At 45.0% G+C, this 22,925-nt stretch overlaps 1 protein-coding gene across 1 annotated transcript in view; it reads left to right on the top strand.

Annotated features, from left to right (window-relative positions):
* Positions 1-22,925, top strand: part of Iqch (IQ motif containing H) — a 124,137-nt gene that overhangs the window by 78,010 nt on the left and 23,202 nt on the right. Inside the window, exon 11 of the mRNA XM_076848657.2 lies at positions 20,783-20,953. Coding sequence (XP_076704772.2) covers positions 20,783-20,953 — 171 coding nt within the window. The remainder of the gene's footprint in view (positions 1-20,782; positions 20,954-22,925) is intronic.

Consider the following 22,925-nt stretch of genomic DNA (forward strand, 5'->3'; position numbering starts at 1 on the left):
CACAACTTAATACCTAGTGAAGGGAAAATAGATCCCAAAGGATTTTGAAACATTAAAGTAAAAGACCTGTCCCTTTTAAAGGTCTGCGTCTTTGTGTCAAGGAAAGAGCTCTGTGATATACAGATAATGGTAATGGTGATGGCGGTGCTGATGACTCCGACGGTGAGCACCACCATGACAGATTCTGCCGTGGAAACGACGATTCTCTTTCCCAGCCCGACAGTGCAGGTAGCTGGTGGCCAACTCTGCGCATAGCGAGGCGATGGTATCACCTATGTGGCTGTCCTGGAGAGCTGGGTCAACCCCCTGCACTGGAAACCCTGACCTCGGGGAGGCTTGCGCCTCACCTGAACCTCAGCTCTGGGGTAAAGCCATCTGTCCCCAGATAAACAAACCCAGTGCTCTGTTTACAGTGGGCTGTCCTGCCCGGGACTTCAGATGCCCCTCTCACCGTGGAGATCTGGACTCTGAGGTCTGGAACTAGCGTCACTCACGGGGATGGGGAAATCTGGGCACTCACCATAACCAGGAGGTCCCACATCTCTCCCTGTGGCCGTCCTGAGTCCTGCAGAAATGTGGAAAGTGCAGCCTGCGGTGCCAGTGCCCGGATTGCCCCGTCCCCGGTGAGTGAAGTTAAAGTCTGGAAGATTCTCTACAGAGTGCTTCCGACATGCCCCGCCTCAGCATCATGAAAACAGAGCTCAACGACTCTGCGCTTAAGATTTTTTGTGCGATAAAATCTCCCTTGAAAAATTGTCCCCACCCCAGGCTTAGTAAGGTAAAACTAATAAAAACTATGTATTTAAGGTATGCACTGTGATTTGGGTGGTGGGCTGGGGGGTACCAGAATGGAACCCAGAGGCACTGGACCACTGAGCCACATCCCCAGTCCTTTTTGCTGTTTTATTTAGAGACAGGGTCTCACTGAGTTACTTAGCACCTCACTGTTGCTGGGGCTGGCTTTGAACTGGTGACCCTCCTGCCTCAGCCTCCTGAGCTGATGGGATTACAGGCGTGCAGTGACATACATATAGAGTATAAAATGATTAACACGATCAGGCTGATGAACATATCCATCATCTCATGAATGAGAGATCACCTCTGTTAGCAAATTTCAAGCATATGTTGTTATCAATTATAATTACCAGGCTGAGCATTAGGGTACCAGAACTATTCGTCTTGCCACTCAAAGTTTGTGCCCTCTAACCAGCCTCTCTCTATGTGTCCAGTTCCAGTCACCACCCTTCTATTTTCTATTTCTGTAAGTTTGACTCTTTTACGTTCCACATATGGATGAGACCATGCAGTACCTGTTTTCTATGTCTAACTTATTTCATTTAACACAATGACCCCCAGGCTCATTCATGTTGTCACAAATGGCAGGATTTCCTTCTTTTTAAAGGCTGAATAATATTCACTGTGTGTGTATAAAATAATCATAATTTCTATATATCTTTATCCATTGATACTTGCATTGTTTCCATTCTTGGCTATTGTGAAAAATAACTGCAGTGATTATGGTGGCACAGATATCTCTTCAGAATAATGATGTTATTTTCTTTGGATACGTGCCCAGGAGTGGAATTGCTGAATCATGTAACAGTTCTAGTCTTAACTTTTTGAGTAACCTCTAAACTCTTTTCCTTGATGGTGACACCAATTTACACGCCCAACAACAATATATAAAGGTTGTACATCCTCATCAACACTTGTTACCTCTCAACTTTTTGTTAATATCTGTTTTAGTCCGTTTTGTATTGCTATAACAAAATACCCGAGACTGGGTAACTTTATAAAGAAAAGAGGCTCATTTAGCAAAGTGTGCTGGAAACAACATGGTATGGGCATGGCACTCAGCTCTGGTAAAGGCCTCAGAGCAGATGGTATCACAGTGTTGGAAGCAAGTGATATGTAAAGACACAAGAAATGTAATAACTTATCAGCTAACTTGTTCCAGGTGTGACCAATGAGAAACATAGAGTCATAATACACATGACTGGTAAAGAAGCAAGAAATACTCAGGAGCCACACCAGACTCACTTAGAACAACAACCTACTTTCTCTAAAACTAATTCATTCCTGGACATTCAACCCACTCTCTAAGACCCATCTTGATCTACTCATGGGGGTGGAAGCCCATGACCTAATCACCTCTAGGCCCCGCCTCTTAAAGCTCCCACCCTGGGGACCAAGCTCCCAGCCTGTGAACTCTGCGGGGGCGACCATACCTACACCACGGCCATAGCTGACCTAACAGGTGCGAGGCGATGTCTCCTTGTGGTCTTAATTTGCACTTCCCTGATAATAGTGATGGTACCTTTCACATACCTATTGGCCATTCATATGTCTTCTTTGGAAAAATGTCCAAAAGGACCTTTGCCCATTTTTTAACCAGGTTTTTTGATATATTTTTTTTTTTTTTTTTTTTTTTTTTTTTTGCTTGTGTAAGTTACACAAAATTGTCTTCAATACTTATTTTAACTCAACTTTGGGAGGGGATAATGGGTTTGAACTCAGGGCACTTGACCACTGAGCCACATCCCCAGCCCTATTTTGTATTTTGTTTAGAGACAGGGTCTCCCTGAGTTGCTTAGCGAAGCCTTGCTTTGCTGAGGCTGGCTTTGAACTCATGATCCTCCTGCCTCAGCCTCCTGAGGCACTGGGACACAGGTGTGCACCACCACCCCTGGTCTACCTCAGTCTTCCTGCACTATAATGTGGGCGTGACGACGTCTGGGGTAACTTGCTCTAAGCCTTCCCTGTTTCTTCAAACAGGACTGAGCCATCCCTTCCACCACAGGGCACTGTGTTTCTCACTGTCACACCTGGAACACATTAGCCGCCTGGCTCTGCCCTGCCCACGCCACGTCCATCCCTGCAACCTACCTTCCCCTTTTTGCCTGTTAATACACAACTTCTCTCCCTCGGACATATGCTCCCAGCCCCTCATGGACTCTTCCTTAATTATCTCCCCTTCCTCCTCCAGCCTTTCAGAGCTGAAGTTTGGATTGATGGTCAAGATGACTCCTGGTGATAGTACTAACTACTAACTGAATCTCTGTCATGGGCCTGGCGTTGTTAGTATTCCACATGCGAAGACACTGGTCCTGTTCCCTGGAAAGTGGGTTTTATTCTGCCTCATTTACAAATGAGGAGATCAGTGATGGCTGCTGTGATATGTCCGAGGCCACCCAGCCATGATGTGGCCGATCCAGAGTTCCCAGCACGGCTCCTCTGGGGCCCAGGTTGTGATCTCTCTCTCCGAGCAAACACCACGGCACTGCAGTGGATTGGGGGCAACTTCTTTTGTAAATTTCTTCTCCCTCTCCCACCACCATCACCAGAGAAAATGTATGCTTTCTATTTCCTCAATATGCTGGTTGGATTGAATGGAGCCGCTTAAAGCCAGAAAACATGTCTCCTATTTTTGTTTTAATATATTCTAGCCTTGTGCTCAGCACATAAGGTAATCATTAAATGTTAATGACTAAGTGAGATGGAATGAAATCAGTGTTGTGGTAGCCATTTTTAAGCTCTAAGAGTTGAAATGTGCAGCCCCTACACACCACCACAGCTGGGAGCCCCATATTGCCATCCAGCCAGAAGGTGGATTCACGGGACGGGAACACTGAAAACAGACACCACAAGAGCGGTTCAGTCAGTTTCCAAACTGCTTCCTACAAGTACTGCTGCTCCCCGCTTAATAATTTCACTATGACTAGCTGACTAGGGAGAAATCCCGGGCAGACACTGAGGGTCCCAGGAGTCTAGAATGACCACAGAAGTATCCGGTCAAGGTTGGAGGGGATGTGGGCGAAGGGCAGTGTCCTTCCCATCTAGCTCGTCAAAAAACGCAAGCAAGCTGCCATCCAGGCATCTGTTACGGGCTTCATCCTTCAGGACGGTGCCTTTGTTCTTAGAATTCGATTGATGAAGTGCAATCTCACATTTGAACACATATGGATATCAAAATGTATTTGGTGAGGAATGGTGTCTGGTGCTACCAGTTTCTACTTTTTTTTTTTTTCTCACAGCACAAAATTTCCCCACTTTTTGCCAAAACCTTACTATGTAGCTTTTTAACTTAATTAAATATATAGGCAATTACTGACACCATCTGTCTTCATAGAAAAAGAACAAGAAGGGACACAAAAGACTGGAATCCAGAAGGAGATCCTTTAACAAACAAAATCCTCCAGTTCCATGGTAGTAATATTTATCTTTAGGAGCCCTTCTGTTATTTTGAATTTTTTTTTCTTAGAAATAATGAATTTACACTCTACTTAAAATGTGGTGGCGTTGGTATGATTTTTTTAAAAAAAGAATATACCAGGTAATCCATCGCTTTTTCCGTAAAACAAAAACTTAAACATGTCGTTGAACATCTGTTACTAGTACAGTCTAACACAGCACTTAAAATCCCTTAAAATCCCTGGAACCTTTATAAAGTTACATGAATCTTTTGCATAAATAGAACTGTTTTGGCAATATGTATATTCCTTTAAACATGTATTCCATTTTCTTAAACATAAGATTCATGGTGTTCCCTGTGGTTCCAAGTTCTTATGTGTAAACGGATGAAAAGGGGTCCCTTCAGGAAGGAGCTGCCTCCCCCTCCACACCACATTCCTACCCCAGAGTACCTACCGTAAGGAGGGAAGTATGTCTGTCTGGTGTCTGTTTTTTCGGGGGATGGGTACTGGGGATTGAACCCAGGGGCGCTCAACCACTGAGCCACATCCCCAGCCCTATTTTGTATTATTTAGAGACAGGGTCTCCCTGAGTTGCTGAGTGCCTCATTGTCACTGAGGCTGGCTTTGAACTTGCCACCCTCCTGCCTCAGCCTCCTGAGTCTCTGGGATCACAGGTGTGTGCCACCATGCCAGGCAGTAGGTCTGTTTTTTAAGCTTTCTAGATTTTTCTTCAAATGTCTGTATATGTAAATGATATTAAGTCCAACCACTGGAATTTGATCAGGCAAGTTAGAAACCGATCAAGTCCAAATAAACCAAGAGAATTCACTGCCCTTAGGGAGAGCATCTCAGGAAATATGAGGAAGAACAAGGAGTTCTCTTAACATTGGCAGCTACCACCAGGGAAGACACCTGTGTCCCCAGCTCCTCTCTGAGTGCAGGGAGTGTGCTGGAATCCCTGTGGCTGTGGAGAAATTCCCCACCTCTGTAAACAGAAGCACAGGATAAGAGGTCATCCCTAAGGGGCTCAGTATAAAGTCAACTTTCAAAGAAAAAGCTCCATAAAACTTCTACTCATACTTAAGACATTTGGTCCCAAAGAATGTGCCATCCCAGATCTTTGGAGGGAAATTCAGTTCTTGTATTTTGCATTTTTTATCCACTTGTTAATGAAGAAAATAAGGAAATAATTTTACGATTATTTTTTACACATTGCCTCAAAGACTGTGTAAAAGGCTAAGCACACAGAAGCAGACCTGAAACTAGGAATTACGCTTATCTGGCCTTCAGCGTACTCTCCAGAGAGGAAGTTACATATTAAGAAACAGCTGCCAGTTCTGGTGGCGCAGGCCTGTAATCCCAGAAGCATGGGAAGCTGAGGTAGGAGGATCTCAAGTTCAAAGCTAGCCCCAGCAACTTAGGGAGACTCTGCCTCTAAATAAAATATAAAAAGGGCTGAGGATGTGGCTCAGTGATTAAGTGGCCCTGGGTTGAATCCCTGGTACAGGAAGGAAGGAATGAAGGAAGGGAGGAAGGGCACGTTGGATTTTAGGAGAAGAGGAAGGAAGAGAGAAAACACCTCCCACATCTCTTACGGCTGTTTCTTTCATTTGCTAGAAATGGAATGTAGGGCTGGGGCTGGGGCTCAGTGGTAGAGCACTTGCCTTGTGCAGGTGCGAGGCCTTGGGTTCGATCCCCAGCACCACATAAAAATAAGTAAGTGAAGGGCTGGGGATGTGGCTCAAGCGGTAGCGCGCTCGCCTGGCATTCGTGCGGCCCAGGTTCGATCCTCAGCACCACATACAAACAAAGATGTTGTGTCCGCCAAAAACTAAAAAATAAATATTAAAAAATCTCTCTCTCTCTCTCTCTCTCTCTCTCTCTCTCTCTCTCTAATAAATAAATAAAATAAGTGAAATAAAGGTATTGTGTCCAACTACAACTAAAAAATAAATATATATATAAAAAGAAATGGAACCTAGGGACCCTGAATATCAGTGGGGCTGTCAGGTAAAAGCAGTCCCACGAGCAGCTGAGCAGCCAGAGGCCCAGCCCAGCAGCAGGGCCCTGTAAGCAGGTCCGGAGGCAGGGAGGGCACTCACTCGGGTGAGACTCCAGGTGACCCTCGCTCGCATCTCCTCAAAGGAAACCCTTCCCAGGGCCCTGGGACCCCACCCACATGTTTCTGGAAAGAGCCGCAGGACTCTTCTTGGCCACAGGTGGAACCTTGGCTTCCTGCCTTCCTGAAGGACAGTATGCCCTGGTCCTCCTCTGGACCTCCTGGAGGATGCTCTCTCAGAGTGCTGTCTAAACAGATAATGGAAAGGTGAGGCAGACCAAGGCCTTCCGCTTCAGAACTCTGCAGTAACTGCTAGAGCTTCCCAGCCTGGTGGCCGCCTCCCAGCGCTCCCACCTTCTACCCAGCACGACGCTGGCCTGGCAGCAGTCCTCCCAGAGTGGAGCCGGGGGTGGGGGAGAAGCAGGCTTGCAGAGAGGCAAGGGTTTTGATCCTAGCACTGCCACTGAGCTGGGAGCTGGGCCCAGGTCTCCATCCTCACTGCATTAAAATGAGGGTCTCCACCCCCACCTCACAGGCCGCAATGAGGATGACAGGAGAAAATGCCAGAGCGCCTTAACACTTAGTAGACACTTAGTGTGTGCCCGCTCCCCTTTTTCTCCTTCCCCACGTCTCCCTCCTGCAGTCGGCCCACATGTGGTCAGACATCGGCTTTCTCAATATCACTGCCATAAAACACATCTGTCTGTTGGCAGCAAAGGCAAAGTCACAGAACCCACCTTCACCTCCAGGTCTGAATCCCTGTGGGAAGCATGTCACCTGGGACCCAGCCCATCACCAAATCTCCCAAGACTGTTGGATTGTTGGATTCACCTGGTGAGGATGAGGATGTCCCCGTGGAGGGCACAAAGCCTGGTGGCAGCCCACGCCACAGAGGGCAGGCTGAGGGGCTGCGGAGGGGGGAGGTGCACGTGTCTGGGACACAGCTTTCTGTGTCACATGCCCCCCGCCTGACCAGCCCTGTCTCCCGGGGTGGCCAGGCCCAGCCCCACCAGTGCAACAGCCAAGTCCAGATGAAAGATGGCAGTGGGAAGAGGCCACGGCTGTCTAGAAAAGTGACCCTGTGTCCTCCGACCTCCTTGAGCCTTTTTTTTTAAAGACATATTCTTTTTTTTAATACTATTTTTTAAGTTGTTGATGGATCTTTATTTTTATTTATTTTTATGTGGTGCTGAGAATCGAACCCAGTGCCTCATGCATGCTAGGCCAGCGCGCTACCACTGAGCCCCAGCCCTGCCCCTCCTTGAGTCTTTTTACTGATACCCATATTCCAATCTGCCATTTCCAACTGAGCCCCGGGTTTTAACCCTCACTGGGTTCCAGTTTGTTTTGGTGACCATGAAAGATATTTGTTAGCATACATGGTAAAGCTTTTTAAATTTTTGACTTGAAGAAGACCAGAGGAGAGTTTGGGAGGTGGTTGATGGCAGGGGTCCCACGTTCAGGATTATGTATACACTCAACTATGTTTAAACAAAGGACCACACCAACTGTATAAGTGTCTACCCTACAGTGAATTTTCTGGAGACTAAGTTCTGTGTGTGTGTGTGTGTGTGTGTGTGTGTGTGTGTGTAATCACTTTATTGAAACTAACACACTGAATTTCACCTGTTTAAAGCATACACTTCAGTAGTTCTTAGTGTATCCACAGACTTGTGCAACCATCGATATTATCTAATTTTAAAACCTTCCCTCACCCTCAAAAGAAATTCTATACCTACTAGTCACTCCCCACACCTCCTGCTCCTCAGGTGATGGAAATTACTTTCTGTCTCTATGGATTTCCTTATTCTGGACATTTCATATAAATGAGATCTTATAATAATCTTTTGGGACAGTTTTATTTCAATTACAATGTTTTCACTGTTCAGTCACATTATAGCATGCATCGATTTATCAATCATTCTTTTTTATGGCTTTATAATATTCCATTGTATAGATGTACCACTTTTTATCTATTCACCAGTAGATGGCTAGATATTTGCATTGCTTCCACTTTGGAGCCACCATGAATGACGTTGCTATGAACATTCATACCTGGGTTTTTCATGAACATGTGTTTTCATTTCCCTTACTTATCTACCTTGGATTACAATTGGTGGGTCATGGGGCAACTCAAAGTCTAGTTTTTTGAGGAATTACCAAACTTTTTTTCAATGTGGCAGCATTATTTTACCATTTTGCTAGCTGTATTTGAGGGTCTAATTCTCTTTGTCGTTGCTAACTCTTGTTATTATCTTTTTTATTTCTGGCATTCTTCTAGGAGTGAATGAAGTGCTATCTCTTGTGTCTGTGCTTTTGAGGATGATTTCCTCCCTTTGTGTCATTTAATTGAATCATTTAACAAAGATTTATTGGCACTGCTTCTATCAGGAGTACTGTGCTAGTCCTTGTGGGGGATGGAAAACAGAGGCCCATGACCTTGGTTTCATTCTCCTCTGTGGAAGCTCCCTAATGTACAGACTTACCTTGGACTTGGAATAGAGAACTCTGAGCTCTCATCTGAGCTCCACTCCCAAACAGGGCTCTTCCCTTCCTGGAGCCTTTGTACTGCATGGATCTAGGGCTGGACTAGACAACTCCACGGCCTGAGCTTTGGCACTACTCGTTTCCTGCAGACATCTTCTGCAACAAAAATCATACTTTATAAAAGATTCTGGATTCCTAGGGCTGTCAGGAAACTGGGAGGGAAAGATGAACTCTGCTGCCCGTTCATCACACTCACCGGGGCCAGAGCTGCCTGCTCATCCTCATCAAGACAGGGCCTTGCTGGGCATGGCAGTCTCCGGGTTGACAAGGGCCATGCACAGGGATCCTTTCTGCTGGGAGCTGTGTCACATGAGTTCTTCTGCTTCGAAAGTCCACACCAAAACCTTCCAGAGATCATTTGTGATAGCATTAAAGGAGCACTTCCCAACAGCCCTGATATTTGTACCATGAAAACTAAAGAAGATCACATTCAGTAGGGGATTAGAGTGTTCCGTTGCTATGGGAAGAAGCAGACATGGTTATTAGTCCTACAAACCTGTACTGGGTTATAAAAATTGGGTTTTTGTGTTCTATTAGAGTTGAGTGCTTCATGACAAAATAAGAAAGTTGTCTTCCAAAGAATTCATAGTAACCGATGTGATTCTGCAATCTGTATACGGGGTAAAAATGGGAGTTCATAACCCACTTGAATCAAGTGTATGAAACATGATATGTCAAGAGCTATGTAATGTTTTGAACAACTAATAATAATTTTAAAAAGTAAGAAAATACTTAAACAGGAAAAAAGAAAGAAAGAAACGTGTATGTGATTCTGTACCCTGGGAATAGAAATAATATCAGGTGTCTGGATTCCAAGGCCATCAGTCTTGAAACCAACAGAGGGAAGATCATAAATTCATAGAGATAATGGAAGAAACTTGGGAGAGAAGCACAGAAGGCGAGAGTGTGCTAAAAGATTTGTGATTTTTTTTTTTTACAAAGGTGAAAAATAGAAGTATAGCTGCTGCTGATGCAATTTACATTTCAAGATGTTTGTTTGTTTGTTTATTGTGGTGCTGGGGATTGGAACCCAAGGCCTTGTGCATGCAAGGCAAACACCCCACCAACTGAGCTGTTTATTTTGGATACCCATATTAATTTTAAATATAGTTGTGGTACATCCTGCAAGAATTTCCAAAGTGACAGAGAAGCTTTTGGCGCGCGCACATACACACACACACACACACACACACACACACACACACAGCTTTATATTAATAATTAGCTGGTAATTAGGTGTCATAGAGCTAGACCAAGGATCAGGAACTTGACCTTTGGATCCCTGTTTTCCCCCTAATTATGGGACTGGTCAAGTTAGTTCATCTCTCATAGTCGTCATCCGTAAGATGAGAAGGTGGGCGATGAAGTTCACCCATCCCTAGTCAGCCAGGATGGGGCTGATTAAGACCTCCAAGGCCCTGAAGGCTTTCTGTTTGAGAGATTTCAGCTACCCCACAGCACAGCAAGTGTGTTAAAATGCCTCCTCATGTGTTATAATTTAGACGTGACATCCTAAGAGTTGTACTACATTTGACATGATCCACTTTGTGGATATTTTTTAAACACTTATGGTTATTTTGCAGTTTTCACATTTGGGAGCCAGTAATGTGTTTTTTGTTTTGTTTTTGGAATCCAAACATTTTGGAGGCCTTTGAAAAATCATGAGGCCCTAAGCATGGTGGACCACCTGGCCCTGAGAGCTCAGTGTCAAAGCCTAGAATTTTTGCTGCTTCTGACCCCACAGATTCCAAAGAACCAATACAGTGTCCAGGGCAGGTGATAGAGAGAATGGATAAGAGACAGCCTCATGGGGCTGTGACTACAGTAATGCCCAAAAGGATAAACAGTACTAATAGAGCCAGAAGGGAAGGTCTCCAAGATGAACACCAGTCTGGGTTGCTGACCACCAAGTGACCATCTCACATGACCACAACAGGTCCCCATCCCAGCTCCAAGAGCCTGGGCTATCCCAGAAGTCGCCACTAGGTGGCAACAGGCCAAGAGGCTGCTGTCCCCTCTGCCTGCCTATTGATTTTTTTATGGAATGCAAATATCTCATTAAATATCATAATCATATTAATATTTTACTCATTGAAAATCCTCACAATTTAATGTGTCCCTTCTTTAAAATTAAGTACCAGCTGTGTTTACCACAGTGGAGATCTCAGTGCTGTAAGGCATTTCAGTGATCCAAGTAGGGAACAGAGAGATGTCATTTATTAACTGCCTGGGAGGACATGTTCTCTTTTTGAGAGCTAGAATTCTGAAGCCTGTTTTTTTCTCCCCATCTCTTAGAAGCTTTCAAGAATTCCCAAGTCATAGGTCAAGAAATGAGTTCTCCTTGGCCCTACCTACAGTGACCCGCTCACACCCTATCTCACATAGTCCCAGAATCCTCAAGACAGCCCTCGGGGACAAATGCCATTGGGCTGGCATTCATAGATAAGGAAGCAGGCCCAGAAAGGGGAAGGAAGTTGCTCAAGACCATGAGGGCAGCAATGGCAGGTTGGCACTCCCAGCCAGGCCCTAGCATTCTGGCCCGGAGATCTTTCCAATCCAGGGGAGCCGTTCATTCGCCCCCACAAGCCCCGGTCCTCTCCAGTCCCCCTTACCTTCAGCTGCTGCCATTTCTTCCCCACCCAGCTGCCCCATCCTTCTCAACTTTATTTTGCCTTGGCCTAACACGGTGAGAAGCAGCAGCCTGCCTCTGCCAGTGTCCCCTGTGGAAGGCCTCAGGTCCGATAGACCTCACCTGTGCCCAACCAGGGGGACCCTGAGCTGCAGGCCTGACAGTGACAACAGAGAAAAAGCTGCCCCCAGGCCAGGGACTGAGTCTGCTTGAAAATGACAGCGCAGCCCAGTCCGGGCTCCAGACGGCACAGCTGAGAAAGGAGCAAGAGCGCCCGGAGTCTCAGTGCCCGCTCCGGAACACTGACCAACAAAGGGACCTCAGAAGTCCCACACTCGCACCCGCAGTCTCCACTTTCCCCCCTCAGCCATTCCAGTGGCTGTCTGTGCTCTCTGGAAATGTTGACTTCCTCCTCTCATCTTCTGCAGGGCCAACGTCTTGGTGACATCTTTGATTCCTTCTCTTGGTCTCTCACCCCATATCTGACCCACTGGCAAGTCCTCTGGGCTCTACCTTAATGAATCTGTAATATGGCCATCCCCCCAAACCCCCCATTGTCACACTGGGGGAGTCACTGTCCTCTCTCACTCATATAAAACAGCAATAGCTTCTTAACTGGACTCCCTTTCTCCCTCCTTGCCCCTCCTGTACCTTCTCCCTGCAGCTGGAGTCACCCTTTAAAAGCAGAAGTTAGATCATATCACCTGTCTGCGCAACGCCCTCCAATGAAGTGCCCACCTCCACAGTTGTATATGGGAAATAAGTCTTTGGCTCTGTACTTAGCCAGACCAAGAGGGACAGGGGGACCTTGGCCTATCCATGGTTGGATTATCCAACAACAAACCAGAGGAGCTGGGCCCACTGGCTGGCTTTTGCAGCTTAGCCACCGCTGTGGGGACACATGAGTTTGATGAAGGGCTTGGTCTTGCTCAAAAAGGAATCAAGTGGTCCAATGGTGGATTTTCTGTGAATCTGAAAAAAAGCAAGGGCAGGGAGATGACTCACAAATTTCTTCACCAAGGAGGATGGGTCTCGCATCACAGTTTGTTCTGAAGGTCAAATACCATTTCTATGGTGGGTAAGCTGTCAGTACTGCTTCTCTCAAAGTTGACTTAGTTGAAGAATAAGTCTTTTAAATTTTGTTAACGAGGTGGGTAAATGGTCACAACTCCCAGTTAGCCTCCTAGGTGCATCTCATGTGGAGGGAAGGTCCACCAGGACTATTATGCTCCAGTGACTAGGAGGAAAGTGTGACCCAGAGAGACAGCCTGCTGTGAAGCTCAAATATCTGTCTCAGACCTTGATACCGAAACCTTGGGACTTTAGCAAGCCACTTATCCTGTCTGGAGCCTCCAGTTCTTCTCCTTACAAAAAGAAAATGATAAAAAGAAGAAAGAGAAAGAGAGGAGGGGTGGGGAAGGAGAGGAAGAGAAGGAGGAGGTGGAGAGGAAGGGAGAGGAGGTGGAGAAATGGGGAGGGGAGGAGGAAGAAGAAATCTTGAAATGAGTCTGTAAAATACCTATGGATTCTTCAAGCTCTGAAACTCTTAATTCTTCGATGAATGTTATTCGATCTATGGATGACTCCCTCCCTGCCATACCTAACCCAAAGCCTGTCAAGTTGGCCAGAGTCAAGACCAAGCCCTATGTTACAGATCTTTATTTGCATTTGGAGACAGTCCCAGAACCTAGGGCCTGAGCACATCTGCCCACATCTGCATGCTCTGCCACCCATCCATCCCGCCTGTCACTGGAAAGAGGAGAAGCAGCAGGGGTGAGCAGGCGGCCTCCATCTGCCTGGAACACCTAAGGCAAAAAGGGTCTCTCCCCTCCCCTCCCCACACAAGAGCATGTGGTTACCTTGTTATCCCAAAGAACCTGGGACCGTCTACTGGCTCTCACATGCTGGGGCCTCTGGGTGAAGCTGCAGTGAGTGCAGCCCCAGCCTGGTGGCAGTCAGGGCGGTGGAGGGCTGGGGCCTCAGCAGTACTCCCCCCCCCACCACCCCGTCCTCCTTCTTTGCTGAAGTTGCAATGGACTTCTTTGCCAAATTTCCTGGTAGCCCCTTTTAAGAAGTTGACCCAAAAGAAGTGAAAAAGAATTTTAATGCTTTAACCCAAAGTATTATCATTTCAACCTGTAATCCATATGAAATGTTATGGATAAAAGAATCTACGTTCTTGTTCGCATCCTCATGTTGGAAATCTGCTGTGTCTTCTACACTGACAGCACGTCTCCATTTGGACCAACCACATTCAAGGGCTCAGTAGCCACAAGCGCTCAACAGCTCAAGAGCAGAAAGAGATTCGATTCTAAAGTTAATATCCAAGTCCAAAATTTAACATGAGATGAAATGAGAGGTGCGGGGGAGCCTGGGGGGTATGCAGAGTTGGTGCTCAAGGAATATTGGCTCCAGTGATTCTGAGCCCATGGAGAGACACCGGGCTCCTTTTCAGCTCCCCTCCATGGCTACCCTATTGGCGCCAGCTAGACAAATCTAAAATATGCATGAAGTCTATACGCAACTGTGGTTATCATTCTGCTAATATCAGATTGATGGTTAACATTCTGTATATTCTCATGTAGTTTTTTGTATACATATTATTTTTGCAAAGCCGATATTCCTTGTGTAAATTTCTATCTTCTTGTTGTTTCCTGCTTCTTTCTAAATCATCAAGTTATCCACAACCATCATCTCTCAGGATAATGCCACAGACTACCCCACCCTTAGGTGTGTCCTCATCTTCTTATCCAAGGACAGCTACCATTTTTCAAAATTAAGAAAGGCTGACTCAAAAGCCTTTGTGCTGCTGTGTTCTTAGGCCTTGATGTTAAGTCTCTCTAACATTTAAGCCATCTTTTTAAAAAAATATATTTATTTTTTAGTTTTAGAAGGACACAATATCTTTTTTATTTTATGTGGTGCTGAGGACACAATATCTTTTTTATTTTATGTGGTGCTGAGGATCAAACCCAGTGCCTCACACATGCCAGGCGAGCGCACTACCATTTGAGCCACATCCCCAGCCCCTAAGCCATCTTTAACAAAATGATTTTTTGAACCTCATCAACCAAACAGTAATCCACAAGTGATGTCTGACAGAGAGCTGGGACCCCTTTGGTTCTTGTCCTGCACCTTTGATACCTGGCCCTGTGACCTAGAGCAAACCACTTCACTTTCATGCCAGAGTTGCTCCATTTATAAAGTAAATTGGTTGCATGAGGTGATTCCAGCTCTAACCCTCACATCTAATCAATTAGCCCGTCAAGCTAGTCATTACAAGTCATTATAAGCAAGTCATGTCAAAGCCACCACCAGCACACTGCAAAATCCATCCACTCGTGCCATCCCTGCTCAGAGTGTCTTTGTACAGGCCACCGTCACTGCTTGTCGAAGTTGCGTATTCAGTGCAGAAAGAGATTTCGGTTCTAAAGTTAATATCCAAGTCCAAAATTTTAAAAATCAGATAAATGAGAGGTGCGGGAGAGCCTGGGGAACACAGAGGAGGTGCTCCAGGAATATTGGCTCCATGTGAATCAGAGCCCAGCCTGGAGAGGCACCCGGCTTCCCTTCAGTTCCCCTTGGAAAGGCTGGGGGGAGTTCACAGTGCTGCTTGGAATTGCGGATGCGCCCTGCGGCGCCAGTCCCTGCCCCGCACGCTGGGCGCTTTGGGAAGACAAAGACTCGGCAGCTTCCCCTGAAGGGCTGACGGTCTAGAGGGGGAGATAGGAACCCCGGTACACAAAACAAGCACGCCTCAGGCGGTGTCTTCAGTGGAAAAACCAGATGGAGAGCAGAACAATTATCTGAGCAAATCAGGCAAGCCTGCTGTTGAGGAAAAGGCTTTAGGAAATTTGTTCTACTATTTCTATATTACTTTGTGAACCAAGGAATGAGGGCGGCCTGGAAAAGCAAAAGTACTTTGCTTCAAGTACACCCGTCTGTGCTGTCTCAGGCTAGCCCGGATGCCACTTTTCCATTTTAGCATCCTCATGGGTAAAATGGAGCTGGGATGATACCAACCTTGCCCACACCCAGTGGCCTATGGACTGGGTTGCTCTGAAGTTGACCAGTTACGAAATGGGGAGCTTGAGTAGCTCCAGAGACAGCCCAGAATGTCTCTCCTAAAAAACCTACTGTTAAAGGGAATGTTTTGTATTGAACTTTATAATCTATAAGACAATTTTATGCATTTCCCCCCCAAACACCATGTAACACATATTATCATTTGCTCCTTTGACACCCAAGGATACAGAAGTAGAGAAAGCCTCAAACTCGCTCAAGGCCCCTTACACATGGGTTTTCTGACTCTGTAGTTCTCGTCTTTGCCCAATACTGTGCTGCCTCCCTACTAAAATCCTCATCACCAAACAATAATACCATTAGCATAAATATGAACCCTGTTTGTTATATACATTTCCCTTTGATCAAGAGCACTAAGACATCACAGAAGCTCTAGGGGAAAAAAAACGCCCGGCATGGGAGAGCAGCAAGTTCACTTTCTCCTGTGAAGGAACAGTATCTGTCCCCATCTGATTTACATTTTATGCCATACAGCAGGAAATATTTAAGTTGACAAATAGGATATTTACAACTGCAATAGATACTTGGCAGTGAGTTTTTAACAATTGTTGCAAATGTGATTTATTTGCTATTATAAAAGGGCATTACTGTGCGAATATGACTCCTGAAATTAGCTTCAGTTTAGCAAGGGGCCTTGACAGCTTGACCCCTTAATATCCTTATAATGATGCCATTTACATTCAATGCTTACTCAAGTCACTCACTGCTAGATTTGTTTGAGAGGAGTCCACTCTAGGGCAGATGTATTATGTATTTTAACATACAGAGTTGGTGAGTGGGGCACTTGTAGGCTTTCGAAGAGGAAAGAAATATTTAATCAAGTCTTCATGAAAATGTGTTAGTTTCCAACTTCCTACAGTGAAAATGCATTACTGCTAATTACAGCACGCTGCAGAAATACAATACTTCATGTTTTCTCCACAAGACATTTCCATGGCATGGATTGTATTAAGCAAGAACATGCTCTGATCCTCTGCAACTTCAGTTTTTAATTTGACGGGAGAGTCAGTGCAGGATCCATGCCATCTCCTCCACCAGGGAATGGGCAGAGGGTGGGCTCGGAGCCAGGCAGAGCTGGATTCGAGTCCCAGCACCCCTGCTTCCTATCCCTGTGGACTTGGGGACCACCCTGAACTTGTTTCTTCATCCGTAACATCAGGCTGTGGATTGCGGGTTACTATAAAGATCTGAAGAAAGGTTACTATAAAGACCTGTCCAAGGCCCAAGTAAAGGCCTGCCCCCCACACTCTGCCTATTGGCTTCGGGCCATGGCTTCCAGAGGTACACTGGAGGTAGTTGATGTGTCATTTAAAGCCAGCTGTGCTTTCTGTTCCTTCTGGTTTAGAGTGTAGTTTACACTTCACCCTTTTATACTTACAACAAATGTAGTTCCAGCAGATCCAGTAGCACTCCAGGAACCAACCCGTCACTCCTTTCTCTGTTTTCATAAAAGGACATTTCTCTGCTCTCCAGCCACCTGTCTTGGAATGTAATTTTGTTGTGCCTTTGTTTTTGTCACCCTCCTTCTCCAAAAGCAACTGCTGTAAGCTTTTTTCTACTTGTCTTTTCTATCCCCAAATCCCTTGCCTTTTTCCTTTTTCCCAGCTCTAATTTCTGGATGCACTTGTGTGATGCAGGTCTTTTAAGAACCAGTTACCTCAGACCTCATGTTGAATGGTGTCACCATCTGGGTCCTCTTGATACTGCAGACTTAACATACACACGCAGGAACCCTGCTGAGGGTGGGCACTTAAACTTGTTTTAGTGAAACAAGGACTGAGAAGGGCTTCTGGTGATTTCATCCTGGCTGTGGTGGGGTTGGTCTGGAGTGTCATCTGAAGGTGCTTCCTGCACTCCTCTGCATTCTGCCGTTTTCAGTATTCTTGTGTGTCTGATTAAGTGAAGCAACTTAACTGGCTGGTCTTGCATGCAAACTGGTTCCAAAGATGAGCTCTTTGTAACACATTTCCAGTCTCTAAAAGCTCACATGTAGAACATTCCTTTAAATGGCAGGATAAAAACCCACCATCCACCACAGTGCATTTTGGGAAGATGTCTGTAGCATATGTTGCTGTGAAATTAGGCCTTGTTGGGATATGGCTGTTTGTCATTATGATGTATTTTAAATAAATAAATATATATATATTTTAAAGAGCCTTTTTTACCAGTTCAAGAAGCTTAATTAACCAGCAGTCACCACATCTGAATTTTGTCTCTGGGGCACAGATGGCAGACCAAGATTAAAAGTGGTAGCTCAATGATGCCATCTGCCTGCCTGGGCTGTCCTGCTGCCCTGCTGACCATGGGACACCAAGGTCATTGTGTTCCCAGTGGGTCCAGGCTCAGCCCTCTGAGTGTTTGATCTTTGCCCCTTTCAGTGGACTGTTGACTTCAGTCCCTGCAAGTGCTTTAGCCCAAGTGGGGTTTTCTCAGAGCACTGCCATGAGTTAAGTGTATGTTTAGCCAAATAATTTCTTGGTAAGGGAAAAATGCAGTCATCCAAATTTTACAACAATGACAGAGATGCGAGTAGGAAAGATTAGCAACATCTGAATTTTAATTTGAAAAGTGTCCAAGTCATTGTCAGGCCATCTAGGAGCGAATGATTCGTTAGAGATTCTTTGGGAGACCCCATCTGAAATACTAAGACACTAGTGAGGGGAACAAGTGTTAAAATGCCAGCGACTTTTCCCTCTCATTTTTTTTGAGAATTCTGTAAAAATGCAAAGAAAATTGAGTGGTACTTTAGAGTTGAAGGAGAGAGTTACCGCAGATTAGAAACATATTTCTAGATTTCATTTCCATGCCACAAATACACATGATGCCATTTTTCAACTGTACAGAAGAATCTGCTTTTGAATCTGACATAATTGTAATGGTAATGTCAAAGGCCAAATTTTCACTTGTTAACACTTTCCCACATTTGTCCTTGAATCTAAATAACTTTATACAGTACTATAAATTTAACTTACATCGAGTTTGATGTCAATTCTTGTGAAAAGAGCTTTCTGCATATAATAGACATACAGTTAGCAAGAACACAGCAGAGTACAAAGTTTTCAGGAACAATTTTGGAACCAACAGAAAATGTCATCTTTTATTTACCATCTTATATATCAGTTTTACCAGCTTCTGAATTTGTACATTATTTGTAAGGAAAAGGAGGAACACCCTAAGACTTGTCTAACCTAGTGGAGAATGTGTGTGTTGGGCTTAGGATGGTAGCTAAGTCTTATTGAGCTGTGTTATCTAACTTGTATATACAAATTGTAATTAAAAGTTTGGATTCACCAGTTTCTCACAGTTTAAAACGACAAGTAATCACAAACTCTGGAATTGTGACTAGTGTATGATTTAAGACTAGAAGCAAGGAAGCTCTTTCAAGTGCTAAAACTAAAAACTTATAGTTTTTGGCTCAAATTCAATAAGTACTGTTTGTATACCAGGATATGTGAGATGTAAATGTAGTAGGTCATTTTTCACCCTTGTAGCTATACAATAAAAATTTTGTAGAACAGAAATAGCTTGTACTACTGAATTAACAAAAGTTATACTAAAGTATCATGTTTAAAAAAAAAAAAATATATATATATATATATATATATATATATATATATATATACAGAGTTAAGCTTGTTGCTGTTACCCTGTCTGGATTTGAAAAGTGTGCTGACTTATATATATATATATATATATATATATATATATATATATACACACACATACATATATATATTACACACACACACACACACACACACCCCTAAAATGGCCTGAAGCAGACATCCATGTAATTACAGTTGTGAAATGAAAACATTTTGGAAAGAACATTGTATCATAGTTCATTCATTTGCAGTGGATCTTTGTTCCTTTTTACTGCGGTACTTTTAGAAATGAGTGTCAAGTTTGAAATTAGATCTGCTAAATTGGGGTTTTGCTGCTTGAACTCTGCACTGGGTCCTCAAATAAACCGATGTGAATGTAGTTTTTCCCTCCTGTGTGAAGCAGCAGCCACACCCCAACAGAATAGGAGGAAAAATCTAGAACTATTTCAAGTTTTATCTTTTTGTATATGAAAATAAAATAATAATAATAATAATAATAAAAAAAAAAGACCTGTCTGTACTTGACACATGGCTGCCAGTTGTGGTTTTGTTGCTTGGTTAAATGTCGCTTTTGGGATGCATCCCTGACATCCCTAGGTAAAATCTGTCTGCGCTTTCCTTCTGCTTTATTCCCCCACGTTACTGTGTTACGGACTTCGTTGTATGGTGACTGATTGAATAGGTGTGTACCCGACTCCACCTTCTTGATGACAGGACCTGTGCCCATGGTTTGCCTTTGACTCTCTAGTGACTGGCACAGTGATGTCCCTGGAGCATTGAACTGAGGAGGATCCTGGGGTGCTTCTCAATGCAGGGGAGGTGGGAAATAACAGGTCAATAAAGTGGATCTGTCTGAGGAAAATCAGGAGAGGCCGTACAGGAGCCTTCTCTGTCATTGTCTAACACATAGTAGATGCTCACTGAATATTTGTTCAAGGAATTAATGGATTTTGCTCAGTTATCTTGTAGGTGGACAGTAATGTTTAATTCAATGTCTGTTTTTGTTTTTAATGCATCCTAGTGTTCTTCCCTACTTTTTGAAGCATTTTCACTTTTAATTCAGCATTAAAAATGAAGTGGGGTGGTCATGAGACATTCCTGCACTCTCACAGTAAAATGGCGGTGGAGCTAAGCCTTACAGGCCAACCATCAGTTTCCCTTTAAAATCATGTTGGGTTTCCCAGAGGTCAACACTGCTTCCCCCCCCCCAATTCAAGGCAACTACCTCTCCTCTTATTCACTCACTCTTCCCAGCTCATTCTCTCTCACTCTTTGCCCTCTTTCTTCTCCACTCTAGCTTCCCATCTCCTGACACATCCATCCAGTCTCATTTTCTCAGTAGAAAACATTGCACTGAACACCTCTGAAATGCCAAGTCACAGGCGAAAAAAATCCAAGTCGACCCGAGCCTTTCGGGAAGGCCCTTCTGTTAGATTTGATCTGTTATTTTCATCTCTGTAACTTCCCATGTAACCTGGAATCCTCTGATTGGAGTCAGACTCCATCCCCCAGCTGAATGATGCAGAAAGAAGCAACAACATCTCCATCAAGTCCCCTGGTCATGGGTGTGGTCCCCTCTACTGGGATTCGGTCTGGTTAGGGGTGGTGGGGACTTTCCTTTCTCTCCCCATCTCACCCTCACTTTCCCGGCTCCTGTTTTGATCAGGTATGGGCAACGGACCTCAACATCTCGTATAGTGACCAGCTGGCCCTGACTCAGCTCACCCTGTATCTGACAAATGGCCATCTGGATTGCAGTTTGAGCATCCTTAAAGTGCCCCCCTACGAACCAAGGAAAGAAAGGAGATTGAGGCCCTGTGGCTCCCTGTCAGAGCCGGTAAGCAGCAGACGCTTCCTGACTGTCCCCACGTCCAGCAAGGCTCAGCCGCTTCGTGCAGAGCTCCTTGACTAGAGAAAGGAGGAAGCTAGTTCTGACACACCCACATTTTCCAGCCCCTACTGTTTTTATTTTAAAGTTTTCAGCCTCTTGATCCAATATTCTACAGAACTGCTCTGCTTCGAGTCCTCAGGGTCAAGTTATTCAAAACTGCCCTGTCCAGCTCTCCTTCAAGGTGCCTCCCTTCGGAGGCTGATAAGAGACCCCCTAGCATCACATCCACTCAACAACCAGGTCATATTTGTTCTGGCCTTAAACGCCTCACCCCTGCCCCTCCTCCGCCTCCAGGAAGGTATTGCTGGGTTGCTGCTTTCATTATCTCACACTAGATACTGGCTAAGTTTCCCTGTCCCCTAGGTCTCTCCTCGTCCTAATCATACATTACAATCAAAGCAGCAAGGTAAAAAGCAAATCTATGAGTGTTACTCTGCTACTTGGGATATTTAAATAACACCTGTGACCTTCAGGAAAATCTCCACTCCAACTTCCCAGCTTGGTTAATGAGGCCCTTCATGACCTGTCTCTTCCAACAATCACAGCCTCCCTTCTCATCACTAGCCCCTCGCAAGGGTGGCTGAGACCAGGTCCTGCAGCTGGTTGAGAGTCACCAACCTCAGCACCTGGATAGCCAAGGGTAGGTCTCCATGGAGACACAAGATACTTGGTCCAACAATCGAAATTGATCGTGCAGAGAAGGATCAAAGGTCGAAAGCACCTAAAGGCCCTTAGTGTAGGAATGTCTTGGGCTCTTCAGCCACATCTGCTGGGACAACTGCCAAGGGTTTCTTCTGCTTCTACAGCAGTAGGCTTCAAGCCCTTTTGGCAAATGAAGCACCACTTGAAATCCAAATATAGAAAACAGATCAAAGAGGACTCCATCCTAGTGTCCCAGAGATGCCTTTCAGAGCAGCGTCTCCTCCCTCTGCTGAATCCCTTTGGGTCTAGGAGATGCCTCTGGGTTTAAAGGACCCTGTTTGACTCTGGCCAGGCTCCACAGTCTCCCTAGAGTGTGCCTGGTATCTTAGGGCTCAAATAGCTTCCCGCTTCCCCTCCTCCCTCAGTCCAGTTGTCCTGTGAGTTACCAGCCAGGACCTCATTCACAGGAATCCCCTGGATGTCTGCTGATTAAGAAGAGAGGCAGAGCGGGCCACAGTGGTGCTTGGGAGGCTGAGGGAGGAAGATCTCAAGTTCAAAGCCAGCCTCAGCAAAAGCGAGGTGCTAAGCAACTCAGTGAGACCCTGTCTCTAAATAAAATACTAAATAGGGTTGGAGGTGTGGTTCAGTGGTTGAAGGCCCCCGAGTTCAATCCCTGGTACCAAAAAAAGAAAGAAAGAAAGAAAGAAAGAAAGAAAGAAAGAAAGAAAGGAGGCGGAGTGGGACTAGAGAGATTAATTAGGCCCCAGAACCTTGCTGAGAACCAGTGTTTCACAGCCCCACCTGTGGCCTTTATCTTCACTAAAGGGAGCTATGAACCCCAGGTTCAGTGCCAGAGGGAGAGAGCAGTAACATGTGAGTCTTTTTGGCTAGTGAACCTAACTGCAGGACACTTCCAAAAGGAAGCTAGCTGGAAGCTGAGTTGGTTTTCAACACAAGCCTTCCAAAGACAACTCACCACACTTAAGTAGCTTTACAAATTGTGAGCAGAAGTTGTACTTTGAATTAGAAGCACTCTGCCATTTTCCCAATTGCCGCTAGGTTTCGTTCCTAGCTACATGCCACAGATGGGAATTCTCCTGTGATCAAGAGTGTTAAACACTTTTAGGAACTGCCTGTACACAAGACGGAAGCATTACGATCTTCAATAATTCAAATGTCTCTACAGTAGGAAAGCGATGCAAGGTCTCTGATGCAGGGAGACATTCAAAGCGCTTTTGGTGTTAGAGAGAAAGATGGATGCACTCACCCTGGTGCC

Source organism: Callospermophilus lateralis, chromosome 3 (genome assembly GCF_048772815.1).
Source record: "Callospermophilus lateralis isolate mCalLat2 chromosome 3, mCalLat2.hap1, whole genome shotgun sequence".
Lineage (NCBI taxonomy): Eukaryota > Metazoa > Chordata > Mammalia > Rodentia > Sciuridae > Callospermophilus > Callospermophilus lateralis.